General features: G+C 43.8%; 2 protein-coding genes and 1 non-coding gene across 3 annotated transcripts in view; 1 reads left to right on the forward strand and 2 right to left on the reverse strand.

Annotated features, from left to right (window-relative positions):
- TRMT2B (tRNA methyltransferase 2 homolog B) overlaps positions 1-26,734 on the reverse strand; it is a 67,584-nt gene that overhangs the window by 18,068 nt on the left and 22,782 nt on the right.
- LOC121482802 (60S ribosomal protein L4) lies at positions 7,803-9,255 on the reverse strand. Its single transcript, XM_041740674.1, has one exon. The coding sequence runs from the start codon at positions 9,247-9,249 to the stop codon at positions 7,915-7,917; it is 1,335 nt and encodes a 444-aa protein (XP_041596608.1). The 5' UTR covers positions 9,250-9,255; the 3' UTR covers positions 7,803-7,914.
- On the forward strand, positions 19,403-19,506 carry LOC121483681. Its single transcript, XR_005985803.1, has one exon. It is a non-coding gene; the product is annotated as a U6 spliceosomal RNA (small nuclear RNA).

Here is a 26,734-nt window from a genome sequence, read left to right on the forward strand (position 1 = left end):
CAGTCTCCAATGTCAATTTGGTTAGGGTCTCTTTAATTGTTCTATTCATTCTTTCTACCTGCCCTGAGCTCTGGGGTCTGTATGCGCAATGTAATTTCCAATTTATCCCCAGTAATCTGGCCACCAACTGACTTACCTGGGAGACGAAGGCAGGGCTGTTGTCCGACCCTATTACCTTGGGCAGTCCAAACCGGGGGAAAATTTCTTCTAGGATTTTCTTGACAACCACCTGGGCAGTTTCTCATTTGGTGGGGAAGGCTTCTGTCCATCCTGAAAAGGTATCTATAAACACTAGGAGGTACTTGTTACCATATTTACCTGGCTTGATTTCGGTGAAGTCTACTTCCCAATTAGTTCCGGGTCTTTCTCCCCTTATCCTGGTTCCCTCAGGCATCTTGAGGTGTTTGGCATTTACCTTAGCACAGGGTACGCAAGCGTCGGTTACCTGTTGGATCAGGGAGGGGAGTTTGGGAATGTAATAGGTCTGATCTCTCTGGAGGAGTGTTTTTAATTTTTTTGTGTCCGAGGTGAGTCCACCGGTGGAGGTGAGTTACCAGTTCTTTGGCCCTTTGCTAAGGCAGGACCGTCTTTCCTTGGTGTTTCCAGACCTTCATTTGTTCGTCATATTTTGCCCCTATTTGCTGGATGATATCCAGGTCGCTGTCTGAGTATTCGAGAGAGAGTTGCCCTGGTGCCTGGACAACTTCTGGTACTTGTAGGGAGAGGGCCTGTGGGCCTAGTGCAGCGGCCCGTGCTGTTTCATCGGCCATCCTGTTCCCCTCTGCTACTGGGTCGTTGCCTTGCTGATGTCCAGGACGTTAAATTATACTCAATATTCTCGGCAGAAAGAGGGAATGGAGAAGATCTAGTATTTCTTCTCTGTTTTTGATGTTTTTACCTGCAGAGGTCAGGAGACCCCTTCTTCGGTATATTTCTCCATGAACATGGGCAGTTGCAAAAGCGTACCTACTGTCAGTATAAATGTTGACCTTTTTTGTCCTTAGCGTTTTTAGGGCCTGAGTTAGGGCTATAAGCTCCGCCCTTTGAGCTGAAGTCCCAGGCTTTAGGGCACCGGCCCAGATGACAGTTTTTCCATCTACCACGGCGGCCCCGGCTTTACGTTCACCATTCCGTAGAAAGCTACTCCCCTCGGTGTACCAGGTTGCTTCAGCATCTGGCAAAGGCTGGTCCGTCAAGTCCCCTCTGGTGCCATGGACCTCGGCTAGGATCTGGTGGCAATCATGCATTACCAGGGAGGGGGACTCGGTTTCTGGAAGCAAGGTGGCCGGGTTTAGGGATGTAGCCGTTTCGAACCGTATCCGCTCGGAATTCAGTAACATGGCCTGATAATGGGTGACCCGAGCGTTTGAGAGCCATCGATCAGGGGGCTGGCAGATGACTGTCTCTATGGCGTGGGGGGCCACCACAGTGGGGGGTTGGCTGAAGGTCAACTTATCTGAGTCTTTTACCAGGACTGCCACAGCCGCTATTATTCGGAGACATGGGGGCCATCCTGCAGCCACGCTGTCTAATTTTTTTGAGAAGTATGCCACGGGCCTTTTCCGGGGTCCCAGTTTCTGAGTTAGGACCCCTTTGGCTATTCCTTTGTGTTCATCAGCATATAGCATAAATGGTTTGGTCATATCTGGGAGGCTCAGGACAGGGGCGGTCAATAGGGCCCTTTTTATTTTGTCAAAAGCCAATTGTTGTTCCTTTCCCCAGTGGTAGGGGGTGTTGGATTTCGTGAGAGGATATAGGGGAGCCGCCAGCTCTGCAAACCCGGGTATCCAGAGGAGGCAGAACCCGGCACTGCCGAGGAACTCTCGTAGCCCTCTGGCATTAGTGGGTGCTGGGATCAGGGCTACAGCCTTTTTGCGGCTCTCCATCAGCCACCTCTGGCCTCCTTCCAGGAGATATCCCAGATAGGTCACTCGTCTCTGGTCTAGTTGGGCCTTTTTGGCAGAGGCCCTATATCCCAGTTCTCCCAGTCTCTCGAGCAGGGCCCCCGTACCTTTTACACAATCCTGTTCTGTCCTAGCCGCCAGGAGCAAATCATCCACGTACTGCAGGAGGACGAGGTCCGGATGGCCAACTCGGAAGTCTGCCAAATCCTGATGCAAGGCTTCGTCGAACAAGGTGGGGGAGTTTTTGAATCCCTGTGGTAGCCTTGTCCAAGTGAGTTGTCCTGAGAATCCCGTCTCAGGATCTTTCCATTCAAAGGCAAAAATAGGCTGGCTTTGAGAGCTTAACCTTAGGCAAAAGAATGCATCTTTTAGATCTAACACCGTATACCAGACGTGGCTTGGGGGTAAGGTGCTGAGTAAGTTGTAGGGATTTGGCACCGTAGGGTGTATGTCCTCCGTCCTTTGGTTAACCTCCTGTAAGTCTTGTACCGGCCGGTAATCTCCTGTGCCGGGTTTTTTTTACGGGCAATAGAGGAGTGTTCCAGGGCGACTGACAAGTTATTAAGATGCCCAATTGTAAGTCTCTGTATATGTGGCCGAATGCCCTCTTTGGCCTCTTTGCTCATTGAATATTGCCGGATCGATATAGGGGTGGCCAAGGGTTTTAGGTTTATAATTATGAGTGGCTGATTAACAGCTAGTCCCATTCCGGCCATTTCCACCCAGGCCTGAGGGTAGTTAGTGAGCCATTCAGAATCTAGGGGTTGCACGGACGGTGGAGAGTCCTCGTGCAGCCGATGTTCATCTTCTAGGCGCAAGGTCAGTACCTGGAGGGGCTGCCCTTCTGCGCCAGTAATGGTGGCCCCTTTTTGATGAAAATGGATCTGGGCCCCTACTTTTGAAAGAAGGTCTCTGCCTAGGAGGGGTTAGGGGCAGTCTGGGACCAGTAGGAAGGAATGTGTTACTTTCCCAGTGCTCAGGTGGACCTTCTGTTTGGTTGTCCATCGATATAACTTGCCTCCAGTTGCCCCCTGAACCCAAGATGTTTTAGAGCTCAAGGGTCCTTTTGCCTCAGTTAAAACTGAATGTTGAGCTTCCGTATCAACCAGGAAGGTCACTGGTTGGCCCCCCATTTTAAGGGTTACTCGAGGCTCAGGGTGGGGCTCCTGGCCCTGACACCGCTAATCTTCATCTTCTAGGGACAGAACGGGAATGGGCTTCTTCTTAGGTCCCTGTGTTTGGCCCTTCTTTGGACAATCTTTAACCCAATGTCCTTTTCCCTTGCAGTAGGCACACTGGTATCGCTCAACCCGTGGTTTTCTTTGGTCTCCAAGGTCCTTACTCCGTCCTGACTTACTCTGCCCTGAGCCCTGTACTACGGTGGCCAGTATCTTAGTCAGTTCTTTATTACGTCTTTTATCTCTTCTATCCACTTGTTCCTCTTGCTCTTTACGGATCCTTTCCTCCCTTTCCTCTGGGGTTTCTCGCTTGTTAAAAATCTTTTCTGCCTCTTTCACTAAGTCCTGTAAGGTGTATCCCTGAAGTCCCTCCAACCATTGTAACTTATTACGAATATCCGAGGCCGACTGTCCAATGAAGGACATGATTACATCTGGTTGTCGATCTTCGGCCAAGGGGTCAAAGGGGGTATACATACGGTAGCCTTCCAGTAATCTTTCCAGAAAACCTGCCCGCATCTCATCTTTTCCCTGCACTATAGCACGTACCTTTGCCAAATTGGTGGGGCGTCGCCCTGCCCCTTTGAGACCCGCTAGGAGTACCTGGCGATAGAGACGGAGCCGCTCCCTACCAGCAGCAGTGTTGTAGTCCCACGTCGGGCAAACCAAGGGGAAAACGTCCTCAATTTCATTAGGCAACTGGGTCGGCCTCCCATCCGCCCCGGGGACGTTTTTCCGTGCTTTGAGGTAGACGCGCTGTCTCTCCTCCGTGGTGAGGAGAGTCTGAAGCTGTTGGCAGTCTTCCCAGGTTGGCTGGTGGGTTAACAGAATTGACTCAATTAACCCGGTTAGCGCCTGGGGGTCTTGGGAGAAAGTGGGGTTATGAGTTTTCCAGTTGTAAAGGTCAGAGGCAGAGAACGGCCAGTATTGCATCTGGCCGCCTACTGATCGGAGGGGAAATGCCTGGGAGGTCCAGACGTCTTCCAACTCTCCCCCACGCTCTCATCGAAAACAGAGGCGACTGGAGAGTGGAGGTGAAGCGAGGGGTTCCCTCTCTACCCCAGTAGAGTCGGGGGACAGAGCTGAGGGAGCGGAGGGAGGGGTAGAGGCCTCCGGGTGGGGCGTTGGGCATAAGGGGGAGGGGGGTCCAAGAGAAGACGACTGTCCTGGTCCCTTGGGAGCACAGGCGGCTCCTTAGGCTTTGGTTCAGGAAATTTTAGAGGGCAAAGGGTGGAGGCAGAGGAAGGACCGGGAATAAGGGGAGTGACGCAGGGAGGAGGTGAAGGTCTCAGGCCCGGTTCCCCCTGAGAAGGGGTGAAGCATTTTATCCAGGGGGGTGAGTTTTTAGCGAGATCCTCCCAAACTATGATGTATGGCACCGGATCACGGTGTCCATTGGGTCCTGGCTGAAAGACCAGGGCCTTCACCTGCAAGATAATATCAATATTAAAAGTTCCGTTCCTGGGCCACCCGACGTTGAAAGTCGGCCATTCTGAGGAGCAGAAGGTGACCCATCTTCATCTTCTGACTTCGACCGAAAGGTTGTGTGCCCGGCCAGCGACTTCTTTCCAGTGATCTAGAGTGAGGCTTAAGGGGGTGGTTACAGTCTGTCCCATGGGTGTAGAAAATAGGTGAGCGGTGAGGAAGAGGACAGAAAGAAAGACACAGAACAGACAGATGCACACGAATGACAGGACTGGCCCCGCGGCGGATGCGGATGGGAGCGGTCGCGAACAACGACCCTCCCTGAAGAGGAGGGAGAGCCGGGCTCCCTCCCTCTTCCAGACCACTCCGGAGTCCGACTCCAGAGCAGATACAGATGGGAGCGGTCGCGAACAACGACCCTCCCTGAAGAGGAAAGAGAGCCGGGCTCCCTCCTTCTTCCAGATTACTCCGGAGTCAGTCTCCGGAGCGGGACCAGGGGTCTCAGGGCACGTCTGCCTCCCCCACTGGTCCAAAAACAGAAAACAGAGCCCTGCAGGCACAATTCGGACCCGGCCAGTCAGACAAACGGACGAGACAGATATGACATTAGCGAGCTTGGTCTTACCTCCTACTGGTTTTAGGATTGAGCCTGGGGGCGTCTCGGATCCCGGACGAGCCCCCAAATGTGGGACCCTAGCTCACAGGGGCCAACGTGTCCCAGTGGACGCCCCAGAGACTCAGACCCCAGACAGGCAGATGCAACTAGCAAGAGGGTTTTATTGAACGTTTGCGCAAACGGGCCCTCCGCCTCAAAGGTGGAAGGGCCCCGATTGGCAATTACAGGCATCTTTTAAAGGCAAAAACCGCGGGATTAGCATAGCATTCGGGTTATGACATGATTGGTTTCTTTGAAGGTCAGCATGAACATGTTCAGGGACTTTCCAGTCAGGGCGGGGGGGGGGGGGATGGTTTTCTTATCTCAAAAAAAACACAGAATGTTTTTCGTTGCTTAAATTCAGGAAGGCGCCTGGGTGGGCTGCCTCTGGGTTAGGCCTGGTCCTACATTTTCACGGGGGGGGGGGGTTCTTCAGGACACACACAGACACCAGGGATTGCAGATGTGCACAGAGAAATGACTATGTAAAGATATAGTGAGAAATTGGCCATCTGCAAGCCAAGGTGAGAAGCCCAGAGAAACAAAACCTGATGACACCCTCATCTAGCCTCCAGACTTTGAGGAAATGAATTTCTGTTGTTAAAGCTACCCAGTCTGTGGAATTTTGTAATGGCAGCTCTAGCAAACAAAAGCAGTGATTTAAGAAACGTTTTCCTTGCTCTGCAACTTTACAAAGGAGTATTATACATTGTATTCCAAAGAGTACGCTCCATGAAGGCGTGGAGTTGTATCCTTAGTCTGGCACACAATAGGTGCTCAATAATTGTTAATGAAAGTATGAATGGATGAACAGGAAAGGTGTTTTTATGTAGAGTCTCAATGTATTCAATATACAGTATAAAGTACAGGAATCTTGCATTTCTGTGAATTGCTCCTGGAAATGATTCCTAATAGAGCACTAGGTTACTATCATTCCACACTTACTTGTAACTTCCTGATATAAATGCATCATTTATCTATTTCTTCCAGATACCAACTACACCATGGCTTAGCTGGATGCTTTATTTCCTCCTTGTGAATACAAATCAAATGTAATCCTTTTTTTTTTTGTATATTTTTATTGGAGTTTGATTTGCCAACATACACTATAATACCCAGTGCTCATCCCATCAAGTGCCCACCTCAGGGCCAGACACCCAGTCGCCCCATCCCCCCGCCAAACCCCCCTTCCACTACCCCTTATTTCCAAGAGTTAGGAGTCTCTCATGTTTTGTGAACCTGATTTTTCTCACTCATTTTCTCTCCTTTCCCCTATAATCCCTTCCAATGTCTTTTTTATTCCCCGAATGAGTGAAACCATAGGACGATTGTCCTTCTCCAATTGACTTACGTCACTCAGAATAATACACTCCAGTTCCATCCAGATCAAAGCAAATGGTGGGTATTTGCCCTTTATAATGACTGCATAATATTCCATCGTATATATTTACGAAACTTTTTTCTCCATTCATCTGTTGAAGGACACCAAGGCTCCTTCCAGTTTGGATATGGTAGACATTCCTGCTATAAACACTGGGGTGCAGGTGTCCCGGCATTTCACTGCATCTGTATCTTTGGGGTAAATCCCAAGTAGTGCAATTGCTGGGTCATAAGATAGCACTATTTTGAACTCTGAGGAACCTCCACACAGTTTTCCAGAGTGGCTGTACCAGTATGCATTCCCACCAACAGTGCAAGAGGGTTCCCCTTTTTCCACATCCTCTCCAAAATTTGTTCTTTCCTATCTTGTTAATTGTCACTGGGGTGATGTGGTATCTCATTGTGGTTTTGATTTGTATTTCCCTGATGGCAAGTGATGCGGAGCATTTTCTCATGTGCTTGTTGGCCATGTGTATGTCTTCCTCTGTGAAATTTCTGTTCATGTCTTCTACCCATTTCATGATTGGATATTTTTGTTTCATGGGTATTGAGTTTAATAAGTTCTTTATAGATCTTCGATACTAGCCCTTTATCTGATATGTCATTTGCAAATATCTTCTCCCATTCTGTAGGTTGTCTTTGAGTTTTGTTGACTATTTCTCTTGCTATACAGAAGCTTTTTATCCTGATTAAGTCCCAATACTTCATTTTTGCTTCTGTTTCCCTTGCCATCGTAGATGTTATCTTGCAAGAAGTTACCTTGCAAGAAGTTGCAAGATGTTATCTTGGCAAGAAGGCAAAGTTCAAAATGGGTGTTGCCTGTGTTCTCCTCTAGGATTTTGATTTTGATTGTCTCACATTTAGGTATCTCAAACATTTTCAGTTGATCTTAGTGTATGGTGTAAGAGAATGGTCCAGTTTCATTGTTCAGCATGCGGCTGTCTAACTTTCCTGGCACCATTAATTGAAGATACTGTCCTTTTTCCAGTGGGTTGTCTTTCCTGCTTTGTCGAATATTAGTTGACCACAGAGTTGAGGGCCCATTTCTGGGTTCTCTATTCTGTTCCATTGATATATGTATCTGTTTCTGTGCCGCTCCCCAAACTGTCCTGATGATTACAGCTTTGTAGTACAAACTAAAATTCAGCATTGTGATGCCCCAGCTCTGGTTTTCTTTTTCAAAATTCCCCTGGCTGTTTGGGGTCTTTTCTGATTCCACACAAATCTTAAGATTATTTGTTCCAACTCTCTGAAGAAAGTCCATGGTATTTTTTTTTTTTTTTTATGTTTCTCACTGTCTTTGATCAGGTCTTTATTTAAAATTAGCTGTCCAAAATGATTTGAGTTTTATGGAATAAACAAATAGAAGTTTTTAGGCAGCAGGCTTCTTCTCTTCTGTGGTAGGTTTCTTTTCTGCAGGTTTCTTGTCGGCTGCTGGTTTCTTGGTAGCTGCAGCCTTTTTTCCCACCACAGGTTTCTTCGGCTTTTTCACACCAATAGTTTTCTTTCCCTTCTTCCCTACCGTGGGCTTCTTGCCTGGAACCCCCTTCTCCTCCGATTTGGCTTCTAAGGCTGCTGCCGCCTTATCCATCCGGAGTTTGTGATTCTTGGCCTGGCGAAGAATGGTGTTCCGGCGCATGGTCTTTGCATACGGGTTTAGCTTCAACATGATTCTTAGGTTCTTCAGTGGATTCTTCTTCAGGACTCTACGATGAATCTTCTTGCGTGGTGCTCGGAGGGCTCTTTGGATCTCTGGGCTTTTCAAGATTCTGCTGAGGTCTGTATTAAGCATCTTATGCATGGGAAGGTTGTAGTTACTCTTGAGGGAGGCAGCCTTACGCCATGTGCCATACAGATCATCTAACTTGCGGAAAGCACTTTCAGTCCAAATGCAGAAACGTCCCACATGCCCACCAGGAGCAAGTTTCAGAATGTTCAGCTTGCTTACATTAAGTAAAGTAATTCCAGGGATGTTTCTGAAGGCCTTGATGATACCGTTGTCTTCATTGTAGATGATGCAGGGTCCCCTGCGCTGGATACGACGACGGTTTCTCATTTTGCCTTTGCCAGCTCTCATTCGCTGAGAGGCATAGACCTTTTTGATATCATTCCAGGCTTTAAGTTTCTTAAGAAGCAAAACCGCCTCCTTGGTCTTCTTGTAGCCTTCAACTTTATCTTCAACCACCAAAGGAAGTTCAGGAACTTCCTCAATACGATGACCTTTAGACATGACCAGTGCTGGTAAGGCTGAAGCAGCCAGGGCTGAGCAGATGGCGTATCGCTTTTGTGTTGTGTTCACTCTGCGGTGCCAACGGCGCCAGGTTTTGGTTGGTGCAAACATGCGGCCTCCACGACACATATTTCCAAATGCACCCTGGCCAGAACGGTGAGTCCCACCGCCTCGAACTCTGGGAATTCGAGCCACGGCTCTGCCAGTACCCCAAGACTCAGCACTGGTTTGATGACCTGCTAATTCACTGACAGCATATGGCTGTCTGTTGTTTTTGCGCAAGTTGGTGTGAACAAAGTTCACGATATCGGGTCGAATGGGAGCCTTAAACACAGCAGGCAAGGTAACATTTTTGCCAGATGATTCCCCCTTTTCGGAGTACACAGATATCAACGGACGAGCACACGCCATCGCGGGGAGAGGAGAAGGCCACGCTCCTCTCAACCCGGCGGCTCCTACAGGAAAAGGCAAGTCCATGGTATTTTGATAGGGATTGCATTAAACGTGTAAATTGACATGAGTAACATTGACATTTTCACAATATTAATTCTGCCAATCCATGAGCATGGAATATTTTCCCATCTCTTTGGATCTTCCTCAATTTCTTTCAGAAGTGTTCTGTAGTTTTTAGGGTATAGATACTTTACCTCTTTGGTTAGGTTTATTCCTAGGTATCTTATGCTTTTGGGTATAATTGTAAATGTGATTGATTCCTTAATTTCTCTTTCATCAGTCTCATTGTTAGTGTATAGTAATGCCACTGATTTCTGGGCATTGATTTTGTATCCTGCCACACTGCCAAATTGCTGTATGAGTTCTAGCAATCTGGGGGGGGGGGAGTCTTTTGAGTTTTCTACGTATAGTATCATGTCACCTACAAAGAGGGAGAGTTTGACTTTTGCCAATTTGGATGCATTTTATTATTATTATTATTTTTTGTTTTCTGATCGCTGAGGCTAAAACTTCTAATATTATGTTGAATAGCAGTGGTGAGAGTGGAAATCCCCGTCGTGTTCCTGATCTTAGGGGAAAGGCTCCCAGTTTTTTCCTATTGAGAATGATATTTGCTGTGGGCTTTTCATAGATGGCTTTTAAGATTTCGAGGAATGTTCACTCTATCCCTACACTCTGAAGAGTTTTGATCAGGAATGGATGCAGTATTTTGTCAAATGCTTTCTCTGCATCTATTGAGAGGATCATATGGTTCTTGTTTTTTTCTTGTTAATGAGATCTATCACATTGATTGCTTTACAAGTGTTGAACCAACCTTGCATCCCAGGGATAAATTCCACTCTGCCATGGTGATTATTTTTCTTAATGTACGGCTGGATCCTACTGCCTAGTATCTTGGTGAGAATTTTTGCATCTCTGTTCATCAGGGATCTTGGTCTATAATTTCTTTTTTGGTTGGGTCTTGGTCTGGTTTTGGAATTAAGGTGATGCTGGCCTCATAAAATGAGTTTGGAAGCATTCCATCTCTTTCTATCATTTGGAAAGCTTTAGTAGACTAAGTATTATTTTTTCTTTAAACATTTTATAGAATTACCCCCTGGTAAGCCTCTGGTCCTGGACTTTTGTGTCTTGGGAGGTTTTTGATGTCTGCTTCAATTTCCCCCCTGGTTATTGGCCTCTACAGGTTTTCTATTTCTGCCTGTTACAGTTTCGGTAGTTTGTGGTTTCCCAGAAATGCATTCATTTCTTCTAAATTGCCTAATTTATTGGCATATAGCTGCTCATAAAATGTATTTTTAAAAGATTTTATTTATTTATTCATGAAAGGCAGAGAGAGAGAAAGGCAGAGGCGTAGGCAGAGGGAGAAGCAGACTCCAGGCAAGGAGCCTGATGTGGAACTCGACCCTGAGACCGCGGATCACACCCAGAGCCAGGGGCAGGTGCTGAACCGCTGAACCACCCAAGTGTCCCTCATAATATGTTTTTAAAATTGTTTGTACTTTCGTGGTATTGGTTGTGATCTCTCCTCTTTCATTCATGATTTTATTGAGTCTTTTTTCTTTTTAATAAGGCTGCCATATGGTTTACCAATTTTATTAATTTTTCAAAGAACCAACTAGTTTTGTCGATCTGTTCTACAGTTCTTCTGGTCTCTATTTCATTGAGATCTGCTTGAATCTTTAACACCTCTATTCTTCTGCTGGGTGTAGGTTTTATTTGCTGTTCTTTCACCCATTCCTTTAGGTGCAAGATTAGCTTGTGTATTTGAGTTTTTCCAATTTTTTGAGGGATGTTGTATTGCGATGTATTTCACTCTTAGGACTGCTTTTGCTGCACCCCAAATATTTTGACCGGTTGTATCTTCAATTTCATTAGTTTTCATGAATCTTTTAAATTTCCTGTTTGAAAAAAAATAAAAATAAAAATAAAAATAAATATCCTGTTTGACCCATTCATCTTTCAGTAGGATGTTTTTAATGTCCACGTGATTGAGTTTCTTCCAAATTTCTTCTTGTGATTTAGTTCTAATTTCAAAGCATTGTGGTCTGAAAATATGCAGGGGACAACCCCAATCTTTTGGTATCAGTTGAGACTTGATTTGTGAAGCAATATGTGGTCTATTCTGGAGAAAGTTCCATGTGCACTTGAGAAGAATGTGCATTCAGTTGTGTTCGGATGCAAAGTTCTGTAAATATCAGTAAAATCCACCTGGTCCAGTGTATCACTTAAAGCCCTCATTTCTTTGGTGATGTTGTGCTTAGAAGATCTGTCATTTGCAGAAAGTGCCATGTGGAAGTCTCTTACTATTAGTGCAGTATTATCTAAGTATGTCTTTACTTTGGTTATTAATAGATCGACATACTTGGCAGCTCCCACATTAGGGCCATAAATATTCATGATTGTTAGGTCTTCTTGTTGGATAGACCCTTTAAGTATGATACAGTGTCCCTCTTCATCTCTTACTACAGTCTTTGGGATAAACTTTAATTTATCTGATATGAAGATTGCTACCCCAGCTTTCTTTTGAGGATCATTTGAATGGTCAATGGTTCTCCACCCCTTCATTTTCAGACTGCAGGTGTCCTTAGGTCTAAAGTGAGTCTCTTGTTGACAGCAAAGTGATGGGTCTTGCTTTTTTATCCAGTCCAAAAACCCGTCTTTTGATAGGATCATGTAGCCCATTCACGTTCAGAGTAACTATGGAAAGATATGGATTTAGTTTCTTCATAATATATATACAGTCCCCGTTTTTCTGGACTATTTCTTTGGGCTTCCTCTTTCTTTTAAGGGTCCCCCTTAATATTTCATGCAAAGCCAGTTTGGTGGTCACATATTCTTTCCATTTCTACCTATCTTGGAAGCTCTTTATGTCTCCTCTTCTGAATGAGAGCCTTGCTAGATATAGTATTTTTGGCTGCATGTTCTTCTCATTTCATACCCTGAGTATATCTTGCCAGCCCTTTCTCACTGGCCAGTCTCTATAGAGAGGTCTGTTGTTAATCTAATATTTCTCCCCATGTAAGTTAGGGGTCTCTTGTCTCTTGCTGCTTTAAAGATTTCTCTTTATCTTTGGATTTGTAAGTTTCACTATTAAATGTCAAGGTGTTGAATGGTTTTTATTGACTTGAGGAGGGGAACCTCTCTATCTCCTGGATCTGAATGCCTGTTTCCCTCCCCAAATTAGGGAAGTTCTCAGGTATGAGTTGTTCAAATATGCTTTCTGGCCCTCTGGCCCTTTCTGTGCTTTCTGGAACCCCAATTATAGGTAGATTCTTCCTTGTGAGGCCATCATTTATTTCCCTTAACCTTTCCTCATGGTATTTTTTTTAAGATTTTATTTTATTTCTTCATGAGAGACACACACACAGAGAGAGAGAGAGGCATAGATACAGGCAGAGGGAGAAGCAGGCTCCATGTAGGGAGCCCAATGTGGGACTCGATCCTGGGACTCCAGGATCACACCCTGGGCCGAAGGCAGTCGCTAAACCACTGAGCCACCCAGGGATTCCCCTCATGGTCTTTGAATTGTTTTTCTCTATTTTCCTCAGCTTCCTTCCTTGCCATCAACTTATCTTCTATGTTGCTCACTCTTCCACCTCATTACCCCTTGTCATTAGGACCTCCAGTTTGGATAGCATCTCATTTAATTGACTTTTAATTTCAGCCTGATTAGATCTATATTCTACAGTCATGACATCCCTTGAATCCTTTATGCTTTTTTCCAGAGCCACCAGTAGCTGTATAATTTGTGCTTCTGAATTGGCTTTCTGACATAGAATTGTAACAATTTTCCGTAACTCTGTGTCAGAGAGTACTTCTTCTGATTCTTTCTTTTGTGAGGAGTTCTTCCTTCTAGTCATTTTGCTCAGTGCAGAGTACCTGTGTGAGTGCACTGAGTCAAGATCAACCATTGTGCAGCCCCAGTGGTGCAGCGGTTTAGCGCCTCCTGTAGCCCAGGGTGTGATCCTGGAGACCCGGGATCAAGTCCCACATCGGGCTCCCTGCATGGAGCCTGCTTCTCCCTCTGCCTGTATCTATGCCTCTGTGTGTGTGTGTGTGTCTCTCATGAATAAAGATTTTATTCTTTTATTAATAATTATTAATAATTATTATTCATTCCTTTAATTAATTTATTCTTTAGTTAATTCTTTTAATAATTATTTGTTTAATAATAATTAATGATCATTAATTATCCTTAATAAAATATTTTGTTTATTTATTCATGAGAGACAGAGAGAGAGAGAGAGTGAGACAAAGTCAGAGACACAGGTAGAGGGAGAAGCAGGCTCCATGCAGGGAACCCGACGTGGGACTCGATCCTGGGTCTCCAGGATCACGCCGTGGGTTACAGGCGGCACTATATCACTGTACCACCAGGGCTGCCCAAATCAAATATTTCAAAAAAGAAAAAGAAACAGAAGAAGAAGATCAACCATGACCTATGTAAATTTCACCCTAGATAATTCTGATGAGGTTAAAGGCCAGAAAATGAAAACAAAGATCATAAAGAATGAAACAAAAGGACCACTAAAGTGAAAACAAATTTTAAAACAAATACTAAAAAGTAAAAGGCCAAGAATCCCAAAGAAGAAAAAAAAGAAGAGAAAAAAAGCAAAAGTAAAGAGGAAAAAAATGAAAAAAGAAAAAAAAAGAGAAGAAAAAAAGGGGGTCCTGGGAGATAGTGGTGGAGGGAAAATGTAGTCTACCTGAGGGGTCCTAGAGGGTCATCCTCTTGGTTCTGAGGGTATTAAGTTCTGTATGTTAGAGGATGCTCAGTCCCAAATTTATATAAACCAGCAATATTTGTAGAAAGCCCCACCATTGACCACCAAAACATAAACAAGTTAAAAGAGAGGGGCAGAATGGAAATGAAGAGGGAATATAGTATCACAGAATGAACCAGCACAGTATTCTATTTGGTTCTGGGTGCATGCTGGTCATGTTTCAGAAGGTATTAACTTCTGCCATAGAACAAAATGAGGCAGAGAAAACAAAAAACAGAAAAACAGATCTCATATAGTTCCAAAATTAAATTGAATATGTTGAAGGGAATCTAGAAGTGGAAAATATATCTAAGCTCTGTAATTGTAGAAATTTAAAAGTCAAAAAGGAAGAAACTTAAAAATGAAGAGGTGTTAAAATATTGTAGTTAAGGTGGGAAAAGAGAAAAACATATTGGAAATTTTTAATTTGATATAAAAACGAGTTGTACTGGAAAAGGGGGGGAAAGGGAGGGGTACCCTCTAGTTCTATATACTGTAAATCCCTCGACTTCCCCTGGAGCTTTCCAGTGCTGCTAGGTCAAGAATTTGCCCTTCCCCTGTCCTTCCAGCTGGTCTTCTGGGGGAGGGGCCCGCTGTGCTGATTCTCAGGTGTGTGCACCTGGGGGAGCTGCCCCGCCCCCTGCCGGGAGCCAATTATCCTGTGAGGCCTTTTTCCCCTGGTGGCCCTGCTTCTCCCAGGCACAGGGTGAAACAAGGAGGAAAAACAACAATGGTGTCGGCCAGAATTCCAGCCCTGAAGTCAGCTCCCGGACAGTAACTAACATCTAACGCAGTCTCCCAGTCCGCATTGGTCTAGATGCTCCCGGGCTGGTGCGGGTGCGCTGATCCGCACAGCTTGGGGACACCCGGTGGCAGGAGTGTCCTCACTGTCCTGTGCCCTCCCGGCCTCCACCTGTCCCAGGAGGAGCTCAGGATCCTGGGCTGTGTCCCCAGCGCCCTGGGCTCTGGGGCCTGTGCTGCTGGAATCATGCTCCCAGGGGCGCAGCTCCCAAAGGCAGCAGGGCGCAGAACCCTCTGTCCCGAGCCACCCAACTAACCAACTGGCTTCTCCCCGAGGCCTCGGCCGGGTGCGCGCTCCAGCGCTTTACCGAGATCCATCCAGTTTGTGTTGCGCTCTCCCCCAGGTACACTTCCCCTATTAGTGACTCCGGGAGACTGGAGACTCCCCTGGCCCTCTTGCAATTCTGCTGGATTTCCCTGCTAAGAGGCTTTCCAGCCCTGAAGAATCTGGTGCAGATTTTCAACCTTCCTGCTTCTAGGGGGCTGGGCTTTCCTGTCCTGGAAGTTTTCGCCTCCCGGCCTTAGCGCGGCTCCTAGCAGGCTCCCACTGGATTCTTTTTTATTTGTTTCCGCCTTCCTATCTCCCTAGAAGCGAAAACCCTTCTGTCTGTAGCATTCAGGCGGTTCTTTCTTTAAATCTCAGGTTGAATTCATCGTGTTCAGGATGATCTGACAGTCATCTAGGTAAGTTGGTGGGACCAGGTGAGTTGAGGACCCTACTCTTCAGCCATCTTGCCCACTTTCTCTCAAATGCAATCCTGATTAGTTGTTGGGATACCAAAAATCCTTAAAGATAAACTTTTCAAACACAAGCCACTTGCTACCACAACAGGGCACACTATCTGATTTACGAAGTCCTTTCATTTTTATAACACATGTGTTCCAGTTTTACTGTATTTTCAAACAAACCCCAAATTATGCATGGAAGGGGAAGTTATAACAAAAAATAGTGCTGCCTAAGAGGGTAAAATCAATTAAGGGTGCACTCAATCACTTCTGCTATACTGCCAAATACATGCAATATGCTTAACTATACTGAACAAATTTTTCCAATTTTGAGGTTGGTGATTTTAAAAAAGACTGGTTCAAATATTAAATATTGGCTGGTTGACTGTTGGAGATTTACCCCAAAGATACAGATGCAATGAAACGTCGGGACACCTGCACCCTGATGTTTCTAGCAGCAATGTCCACAATAGCCAAACTGTGGAAGGAGCCTCGGTGTCCATCGAAAGATGAATGGATAAAGATGTGGTTTATGTATACAATGGAATATTACTCAGCCATTAGAAACGACAAATACCCACCATTTGCTTCAACGTGGATGGAACTGGAGGGTATTATGCTGAGTGAAGTAAGTCAATCGGAGAAGGACAAACAGTGTATGTTCTCATTCATTTGGGGAATATAAACAATAGTGAAAGGGAATATAAGGAAAGGGAGAAGAAATGGGTAGGAAATATCAGAAAGGGAGACAGAACATAAAGACTCCTAAAGACTCCTAACTCTGGGAAACTAACTAGGGGTGGTAGAAGGGGAGGAGGGTGGGGGGTGAGGGTGAATGGGTGACGGGCACTGAGGGGGGCACTTGATGGGATGAACACTGGGTGTTATTCTGTATGTTGGTAAACTGAACACCAATAAAAAATAAATTTATTAAATAAATAAATAAATAGGCTGGTTGGAAAACAATGTTTTCTGGAAGCAAGGTTCAACAGTCACTGGCATCCTGGAAGGACAGGAAATTGAAAAACTGAGTCTGATCTGAAAGATAATGGTAAATAAATATGAAATACAGCTCCTCTACTGTATGAACTAAGACCCTGATTTCTTCATTTATAAAATAGAAACTGAAACTCCTATTTCTACATGGCAATGCCTAAGTAGTAAGAGTGAAATGGGCCTCTGGTTAAAATAACAGAACCTTCCTCATAAAAATCCTACTAAAATGGGAGTGTCTGGGTGGCCCAGGTGGTTAAGTGTCTGACTTCTGATTTTGGCTCAGGTCATGAGCTCAGTGTTGGGCGTGGAGCCTGCTTAAGATTCTCCATCTCGAAAATTGGACAGGTACATGCAGAAAAAATGAAACTAGACCATTCTCTTACACCATACACAAAGATAAAATAGTTGAAAGCTCTAAATGTGAGACAATAATCCATCAAAATTCTAGACGAGAACACAGGCAACAACCTTTTTGAACTTGGCCACAGCAACTTCTTGCAAGATACATCTATGAAGGCAAGAGAAACAAAAGGAAAAATGAACTATTGGGACTTAATCAAGATAAAAAGCTTCTGCACAGCAAAACTAAAAGACAGCCTATGGAATGGGAGAAGATATTTGCAAATGACGTATCAGATAAAGGTCTAGTAACCAATATCTATAAAGAACTTATTAAACTCAATAGCAAAGAAACAAACAATGCAATCATGAAATGGACAAAAGAACAGAAATTTCACCAACGAAGAAATGGCCAACAAGCATATGAGAAAATGCTCCGCATCACTTGCCATCAGGGAAATACAAATCAAAACCACAGGGGATCCCTGGGTGGTGCAGCAGTTTGGTGCCTGCCTTTGGCCCAGGGCGCGATCTTGGAGACCCGGGATGAAATCCCACGTCGGGCTCCAGGTGCATGGAGCCTGCTTCTCCTTCTGCCTATGTCTCTGCCTCTCTCTCTCTCTCTCTCTCTCTCTGTGACTATCATAAATAAATAAAAATTTAAAAAAAAAACACAATGAGATACACCACCTCACACTAGTGAGAATGGTGAAAATAGGAAAGAACAAATGTTGGAGAGGATGTGCAGAAGGGGGAATCCCCTTGCACTGTTGGTGGGAATGCAAACTGATACAGCCACTCTGGAAAACAGTGTGGAAGTTCCTCAAAAAGTTAAAAATAGAGCTACCTTATGACCCAGAGATTGCACTACTGGGGATTTACCCCCAAAATACAGATGTAGTGAAACTCCGGGACACCTGCACCCCAATGTTCATAGCAGCAATGTCCACAATGGTCACATTTTGGAAGGAGCCACGATGTCCTTCGACAGATGAATGGAGAAAGAAGACGTGGTCTATATACACAATGGAATATTACTCAGTTGTCAGAAAGAACAAATACCCACCATTTGCATTGAGGTTGATGGAACTGGAGGGTATTATGCTGAGTGACATAAGTCAATTGGAGAAGAAAAATCATCATATGGTTTCATCCATATGTGGAATATAAGAAACAGTGAAAGGGATTATAAGGGATAGGACGGGAACTGAGTGGGAAAAATTAGAAAGACAAACCATGAGAGACTCCTAACTGAGAAATGAACAAAGAATTGCGGAAGGGGAGGTAGGCAGGGGGCTGGGGTAACTGGGGGACAGGCACTGAGGGGGGCACTTGATGGGATGAGCACTGGGTATCATACTATATGTTGACAAATCGAGCTTCAAAAAAAACAAATGAAAAAAAAAGATTCCCCCTCTCCCATAGCCCCTCCCTCTCCCTGCATATGTGCGTTCTCTCTTTCTCTCAAAAAATCCTACTGAAATGAAATTAAGGAATAAAAAAGGCACAAGCTTATTTAAGCTCATTACTCCACCAATTCTCCTTTCTCTTTCTCCTGCACCATCATTTTCCTGTCTCTATACTGGAACACTCCTATCAACATATAAGACTGCTCTTATTCTCCCCCCTTAAACAAAGAAAGGGAAATTCCCGACCCCACTGTCCCTACCAGCCACTGTTATATTTTGCTGTTCCTTTTTGTAGAAGAACTCAAAAGAACTATATATATTCATTGACTCCCACTCCTCTCCTCTATTCACCCACTAGACTATCAGGTCCCCACCACTCCACCAAAATGGTTTATGTTAAAGTCACCAATGACCTCCTTGTTATGCAATTCAACATAGAACCATCTCCACTGCAACTATCACTGCTCTGTGTCATCTCTCATTTGGATTACTTCTACAGCCTCCTAACTGGTCTCTCCTTGCTTCTATCCTTTCCTCTAATAATCCATATACAGCACAACAGCCAGAGTGATTCTGTGAAACCTAAATCATATCATGACACGTCCTCCAGCTCCCCATCAAAACCTCCAATGGCTCAGAATAAAACAAAGTGCCTACAATGACCTCCAAGGCACTACATAATCTTGCCCTCACCCACCATCTTACCTGATGTCCTCCTATACTTCTAAGCCTACTTTCAGCCTGTCATGTTCCCATCTTGGGAGGGGTTTTCTCTTTTGCCATGGCTTTTCTCTTTTCCTAGAAGGCTCCTCCCTCTGACCTCTTCAGAGCTGATACCCTCACTGCCAATAAGTTTTAAATGCAAGGTTTCTCATCCTCAGCACCACTGACATTTTGGACTAATTCTTTGTTATGGGGAGCTATCCCATGCACCGCAGGATGTTTAACAGCATCCCTGGCCTCTACCCACTAGATACCAGTAGCACTACCCAATCATCCCCTAGTAATGACAACGAAAAATGTTTCCAGATATTGCCAAATGTCCCCTGCAGGGCAAAACTGCTGCCCAGTTGAGAGCCACTGCTTCATTCAAATACTGTCTTCTTCATGACCCTACCTTGACCCCATTTAAAACTACAACCCATGCTCGCTTCAGGAGCACATATACTAAAATTGTAATGATACCAAGATTAGCATGGCCCCTTTGCTGGAAGAACACACAAATTCACGAAGCATTCCATATTTTTATAATCTCAAAAGACAAACACTAACAAAATGTGTTACTTGTAGAATCATGATTTAGCTCCCTATTTATGAGTGCTCACTTCCGCAGCACATACATTAACTCTCTACTTCTGTAAATAAACTTATATTTTTAAGTTCTAGAATAACAACAACAAAATCACAACCTATGCTTCTCCCAACGCTAGAATTTATCCTCCTGATCCTGCTGTACTTTTCCCATGGCAATTGTCTTAATCTGGTTGGGCTCCTATAACAAAAATATGGTAAACTGTGTAGTTTGTAAGTGACAGATTTTTTTTTTTAATTTTTGCCTATTCATTGGGAGAGAGAAAGAGTGCACACAAGTTGGGGGGAAGGGCAGAGAATAGAGGGAGAAGCAGACTCCCCACTGAGTAGGGAGCCCAATGTGGTGCCCAATTCCAGGACCCTGGGATCATGACCTGAGCTGAAAGCAGATGCCTAACTGACTGAGCCACCCAGGTACCCCTAAACAACAGAAATTTACATCTAATAGTTCTGGAGGCTGGGAAGTCCAAGATCAAGACACTGACAGATTCAGTGCCTTATAAGAATCTGTTTCCTCAGGGCACCTGGGTGGCACAGTTGGGTTGAGTGTCCAACTCTTGGTATAAACTCAGGTCATGATCTCAGAATGGTGAGATTGAGCCCCGCATCAGGCTTTGTGCTTAGCTAGGAGTATGCTTGAGATTCTCCCTCTCCCTCTCCCCAGCGACCTTGCATACTCTAAATCAATCAATCAATCAATCAATCAATCTTTAAAAAAAGAATCCGTTTCTTCACAAGCAGCCATCTTCTCACTGTAACCTCACATAGAGGAAGGGACACACTAGCTACCTTTCTGGGTGGGTTTCTTTCATAAGGGCACTAATCCTAATCATGAGTGCTCTACCCTCATGACCTAATCACCTCCTAAGGGTCCCACTTCCTAATACGATCACCTTGTATGTTAGGATTTCAACATATGAAATTTAGGGTGACACAAACATTCAGACCATAGCCATACTTAGCACCTTCTAACATACCACACAATTTACTTTATTGTTTTTTTTAAGTCTATCTCCCTGACTAAAATGTAAGTTCTATAAGGTAATAGATGTTTTCTCCATTGCTGTGTCCTAAGCACCAAGAATAGTAGTGCCTGGCACTTGTACGTACTCAATAGTCCTTGTAATTAATAAATGAAAGGAAGAACACAGGTAATGATAGAGCAGACAAGAGCAAACTAAAGTCTTAGAAGATGGAAAGCAGACTGAAGTGACAACTGAAGCAAGATGAAGGAAGCTACATCTGGATCGCCTACAAAGGGGGACCTGTTGAGATCTAAGGCTTACCTGCTCCATACAACCCTAGAAAGCCTCAAACCCAAAGGTGCAATAAGGCACAAGGCTAAAAAGAGGGTGTGGGGAGGGCACCTGGGTGGTTTAATCAGTCGAGCCCTGGACTCCTGATTTCAGCTCAGGTCATGATCCCAGGGTCCTGAGATATAGCCGTGCATTGGGCTTGGTGCTCAGCATGGAGTCTGCTTGTCCCTCTCTCTCTGCTCCTCCCTCTGCTTTCTCTCTCTCTCTAACAAACAAACAAACAAATAAATAAGTAAATAAAAGCTTTTTTAAAAAAAAAAAAATAAGGTGGGCAGCCCCGGCAGCCCAGAGATTTGGTGCCACCTTCAGCCTGGGGTGTGATCCTGGAGACCCAGGATCGATTCCCACATCGGGCTCCCTGCATGGAACCTGCTTCTCCCCCTGCCTGTGTCTCTGCCTCTCTCTCTCTCTCTCTGTGTCTGTCATGAATAAATAAATAAAATCTTTTTAAAAAATAAATAAAATAATAAAATAAAATAAAATAAAATAAAATAAAATAAATAAAAAGAAGGTGTGTTTGAAAGTCTAGACACAGGGATCCCTGGGTGGCGCAGCGGTTTGGCGCCTGCCTTTGGCCCAGGGCGCGATCCTGGAGACCCGGGATCGAATCCCACATCAGGCTCCCGGTGCATGGAGCCTGCTTCTCCCTCTGCCTGTGTCTCTGCGCCTCTCTCTCTCTCTCTGTGACTATCATAAATAAATAAAAATTAAAAAAAATAAATTGAAAGTCTAGACACAAAACTGGTAAACATCCTCATCCTACCAAGGACATCCATCTTCCTGTAGTAAGAGACTGGAGATCTTTTTCTTTTCTTAAGATTTTATTTATTTATATATTTGAGAGATGAAAGAGAGAACGAGTGGAGGGAGGGAAAAATGGAGAAGCAGGCTCCCCACTGAACAGGGAGCCCGACTTGGGACTCGATCCCAGGACCCTGGGCAGACGCTTAACCAACTGAGCCACCCAGGCACCCTGGAGATCTTTTTCTGAAGAGAAAATGAACCCACAAAAGCTCTAAATTTGGAGACACCAGGCACTGTTGTAGTGACCGATGGGTGGAAACAGGAAGATTCCATGTAAGTCTGCATTCTGAATAGGGAGAATCTCATCCCTTTTCCACATCTCAATTCTATTTTTTTTCCACACCTCAATTCTAAAAGGCCAGCAGCCAGGCAAGAAACTTGGTAGATAATAATCTCAAGAAACTGGATAGCTCCAAAGTAAAGATCTCCTGAGACAAACATGTAGGGTACATGACCACCGGGAGGACATACAAAGCCAAGAATCAACAAACCCACTGAAGCTGAACTGCCAATCAGGTTTTTAAGGCCTCACACTTAAATAAGAATAGTCAGTCAAGTATCACCAGCTGTGTGGTTAAAGTCTCCACGGTGAAAGAAAATGACCAAAACAGGAAAAAAAATCCTGAAGGAAACAGACGATTCAAAGAACAGAAAAAAATGCATACACACACATACACACTACATTACTTAATTTTATTACTAAAAAAGAACAAGATGTTATACAAAATGATCAGAGAACAAGAAAAATCTCTTAAAAATTAAAGGTAGGACAGTAGAAAAAATTTCATCTTTATGATGTTGGCTTTTATAAAGAAAATTTCACAGAAAGGAAAACAAACAGGCAAAGATAGAAAATAGGAGAGGAGGGCAGCCTGAGTGGCTCAGTGGTTTAGCACCACCTTCAGCCCAGGGCCTGATCCTGGAGACCCGGGATCAAGTCCCACATGAGGCTCCCTGCATGGAGCCTGCTTCTCCCTCTGCCTGTGCCTCTGCCTCTCTCTCTCTTTCTCTCTCTCTCTCTCTCTCTCTCTGTCTTTCATGAATAAATAAAATATTTTAAAAAAAAGAAAATAGGAGAGGAATGAGTAGCAGATTATAGACTCAATCCATGAGGTCCTAAATTCAAATAATAGGAGATATAAAGAAAATTCAGAAACTGAGGGGAAGGAGGTAAGAAATAATACAGGAAAATTTCCCACATCTGAAAGTATTAGCTTCCAGACTGGCAAGGCCTAAATTGTACCCACCACAATGAATGAAATAAAAGGCCCACATGGTCGTGAAGTTTCAGGGATAAAGAGATTCCCTAAAAGCTTCTCAAGAAAAAGAGGAGAGAAATCACCTACAAAAAGAATCAGGACTTAAAAGTAGCATTTAGACTCACACAACACTGGCAGCCAGATGACAATAAAATCATGTCTTCAAATTTATAAAGGCAAATTATTCAAAACTCAGTCTATAAATCTACAGAAACTTCCAGTCATATGTCAGGAAAGAAAAGACATTTATAGACATGAAAAGACTCTATCACTTTACCTCCTATGTATCCTTCCTCAAGAAGCTAATGGAGGTGGTACTCCAGTCAAAGGGTTTTTTTTTAAGATTTATTTTATTTATTCATGAGAGACACAGAGATAGAGAGGCAGAGACATAGGCAGAGAGAGAAGTAGGCTCCCTACTGGGAGCCCGATATGGGACTGATCCCAGGAACCCAGGACCATGCCCTGAGTTGAAGGCGTGAGCCACCCAGGCATCCCCAACTGGGGTTGTAAACCAGAAAAAGAAGACAGCAGAGCAGCAAAAGGAGTCCCAGGTTAATAGCCATGCAGAAGGCCTTGGGAGCTGAGGATGGAAGATTCCAAGAAAAGAGTCTTCAGGAAAAAACTGAACTTGAGTTGTTGAGCATATAGTGAATGCAGATAATGTTTAACAGAGTTAACATTAGTTAAGAGTTCTTGGGAAAAAATGAGCTATAGGTTCATAGAAACCTAAACCAATGGAAAAATAAGGTAATTATTCATGCCAATAAAAAGTTATAAAAATCCATCACACCGAATAGGACTATGCAGCTATTAAAAAAAAAAATGAAGTGCAATATTATGTGGAAAAAAAAAAAGGCACAGGGGTGCCTGACTGGCTCAGTCAATACAGTGCGTGATTCTTGACCTCAGGCTTGAGTTCAAGCCCCACACTGGGTATAGAGAGTACTTAAAAATAAAATCTTCAAGGGATGCCTGGGTGGCTCAGCAGTTGAGTGTCTGCCTTCAGCTCAGTGCATGATCCCAGAATCCGGAATCAAGTGCCACATCAGGCTCTTTGTGGGGAGCCTGCTTCTCCCTCTGCCTATGTCTCTGCCTTTCTCTGTGCCTCTCATGAATAAATAAATAAAAAATCCAGACCACTAATTATTACCAATCAATCAATTAATCTTGTCAGGGGCACCTAGATGGTTCAATCAGTTAAATGCCTGCCTTCTGCCTTTGTCTCAGTTCATGATCCCATCCCAAGGTCCTAGGATCAAGCCCCACAGATCAGGTCAGGCTCCCTGCTCCCTGCTCCTTTCTGAGGATCCCTCTGTTGCTGCCCCTGCTTGTGCTTACTCCCTCTCTCTGTGAAATAAATAAATAAGATCTTTTAAAAATCCTTTAAAAAATATTTTTTAGGGGATCCCTGCGTGGCTCAATGGTTTAGCACCTGCCTTTGGCCCAGGGCGCGATCCTGGAGTCCCGGGATCGAGTCCCACGTCAGGCTCCTGGCATGGAGCCTGCTTCTTCCTCCTCCTATGTCTCTGCCTCTCTCTCTCTCTATGTCTATCATAAATAATAAATAAATAAATATTTTTTAAAAATATTTTTAAAAATTCTTTTTATTTTGTTTTTATTTTTTTTTAATTTATTTATGATAGTCACACACAGAGAGAGAGAGGCAGAGACACAGACAGAGGGAGAAGCAGGCTCCACGCACCGGTAGCCCGACGTGGGATTCGATCCCGGGTCTCCAGGATCGCGCCCTGGGCCAAAGGCAGGCGCCAAACCGCTGCGCCACCCAGGGATTCCTTAAAAATTCTTTTTAAAAAGCAGGTGCAGAATATTGTTCATATTAAGCTACCTTTTAGCTAAGAAAGCTTTTTTTTTTTTTAATAAGCAAAAGCAAAACTTGTTACTTTTGAAAGGAGGGAGGGAACTGGATAGAAAGGCCAAAGATGATAGCTAGACCTCTTTAAAGGTATCTTTATTTTGTAGATTTGATTTTGGAACCATGTAAATATTTTACAAAATTGTAAAAGAAAATTTCATAAAAATTAAAAAAAACTCAATTCCTAAAATTTGAAAGCAAGCAAAATGAAAAAAAAAAAAAAAAGAACCTGTGTATCAAGTTAGTGTCTTTTTTGAAAAGATGTTATTTATTTAGAGACAGAAAGAGAGTGTGTGAGCAGGAGGAGGGGACAGGAGCAGGGGAGAGGGAGAGGGAGAGAATTTGAAGTAGACTCTGCACTGAGCACAGAGCCCAACACGGGGCTTGATCCAAGGACCACGGCTTGATCCCAGGGCCCTGAGATCATGACCTGAGCCAAAATCAACAGTCAGATGTTTAACCAATTGAGCCACCCAAGCACCCCAAGTTAGTGGCTTAGCTACAAAGAGAGGTAGTATGTCAAGACGCACAGTAATGTGACAAACTAGATATAAATCTTCAGCTCTTTTTTCAGTTATCATTTATTGGTAATAATATTAGTATTCATGTTCTGAAATTATATATAGAGAGTAATATATATAGAATAAATAATTATGTTAATAATTAGAATAAATAAGATATAAATAGAATATAAATATATAAATAGAATAAAAGATATATATACACATATATATACCACACACACACACATACACACACACACACACACACACACAGTAGGATAGAATAAATAATTACGTTAATGTCCAGACTATAATTTTCATTGTAAGACAAAAGATAAAAATATAAAAACCAATGGATTACAGTAAAAGTTCTGTCGTTCCAAATTTGATCTAAATATATCACTATGAACTGATATTTTCTCTTTAAAAAAATATTCTCTGGGGATCCCTGGGTGGCGCAGCGGCTTGGCGCCTGCCTTTGGCCCAGGGCGCGATCCTGGAGACCCGGGATCGAATCCCACATCAGGCTCCCGGTGCATGGAGCCTGCTTCTCCCTCTGCCTGTGTCTCTGCCTCTCTCTCTCTCTCTGTGACTATCATAAATAAATTTAAAAAAAAAAAAAATTTAAAAAAAAAAAATATTCTCTGGCTCTGTACACTAGAAAGGCCTTCAAATATTACCAGCCCAGTATAAGTAACCACCCTAGCACCCATACTATGCCTCCAAATACCATTTCCCACTAAAAGAGACAAGTATTCTTTGAAAAAATGGATGATTCACAGTATCAGGCAGAAAAGATGTAGATGTGCTAGAAATATTTTATCATTACAGAACTAGTAGGGCCATCCTAGGGCTGAAACAACTTAAAGCAGTTCCAACTGGCTACAAACAAAACAATTTGAGTACCAAAATAATAGTAAATTCAGTGGACTAAAACATATCAAGTATGTTAAAAATCCATGATTTCATGATACTGAAACAAACAAAGTTAACTGATCATCTTTTGAAGAAGGTGAACCAAGTATTTACCCTGTCTTGATTGTATCAGTACATCAGGGTAACCAAATAGCTGATAAGAAGAAGTTATTTTTAGGGATGCCTGAGTGGCTCAGCAGTTAGTCGCCTGCCTTTCGCTCAGGGCGTGATCCCAGAGTTCCAGGATGGAGTCCCACATCGGGCTCCCTGCAGGGAGCCTGCTTCTCCCTCTGCCTATGTGTCTCCCTCTCTCTGTGTGTCTCTCATAAAGAAAGAAAAGAAGAGAAAAGAAAAAAGAAAGAGAAAGAAAGAAAGAAAAAGATAAAAGGAGGGAGGGAGGAAGATTTTTAGAAGAATTCCAACAAATAAATGAACACATGCTAGACTAGGCAATGATCACCAATGACTGTGAAAACCATTAGGTGAAAACC

This window comes from Vulpes lagopus, chromosome X, assembly GCF_018345385.1.
Source record: "Vulpes lagopus strain Blue_001 chromosome X, ASM1834538v1, whole genome shotgun sequence".
Lineage (NCBI taxonomy): Eukaryota > Metazoa > Chordata > Mammalia > Carnivora > Canidae > Vulpes > Vulpes lagopus.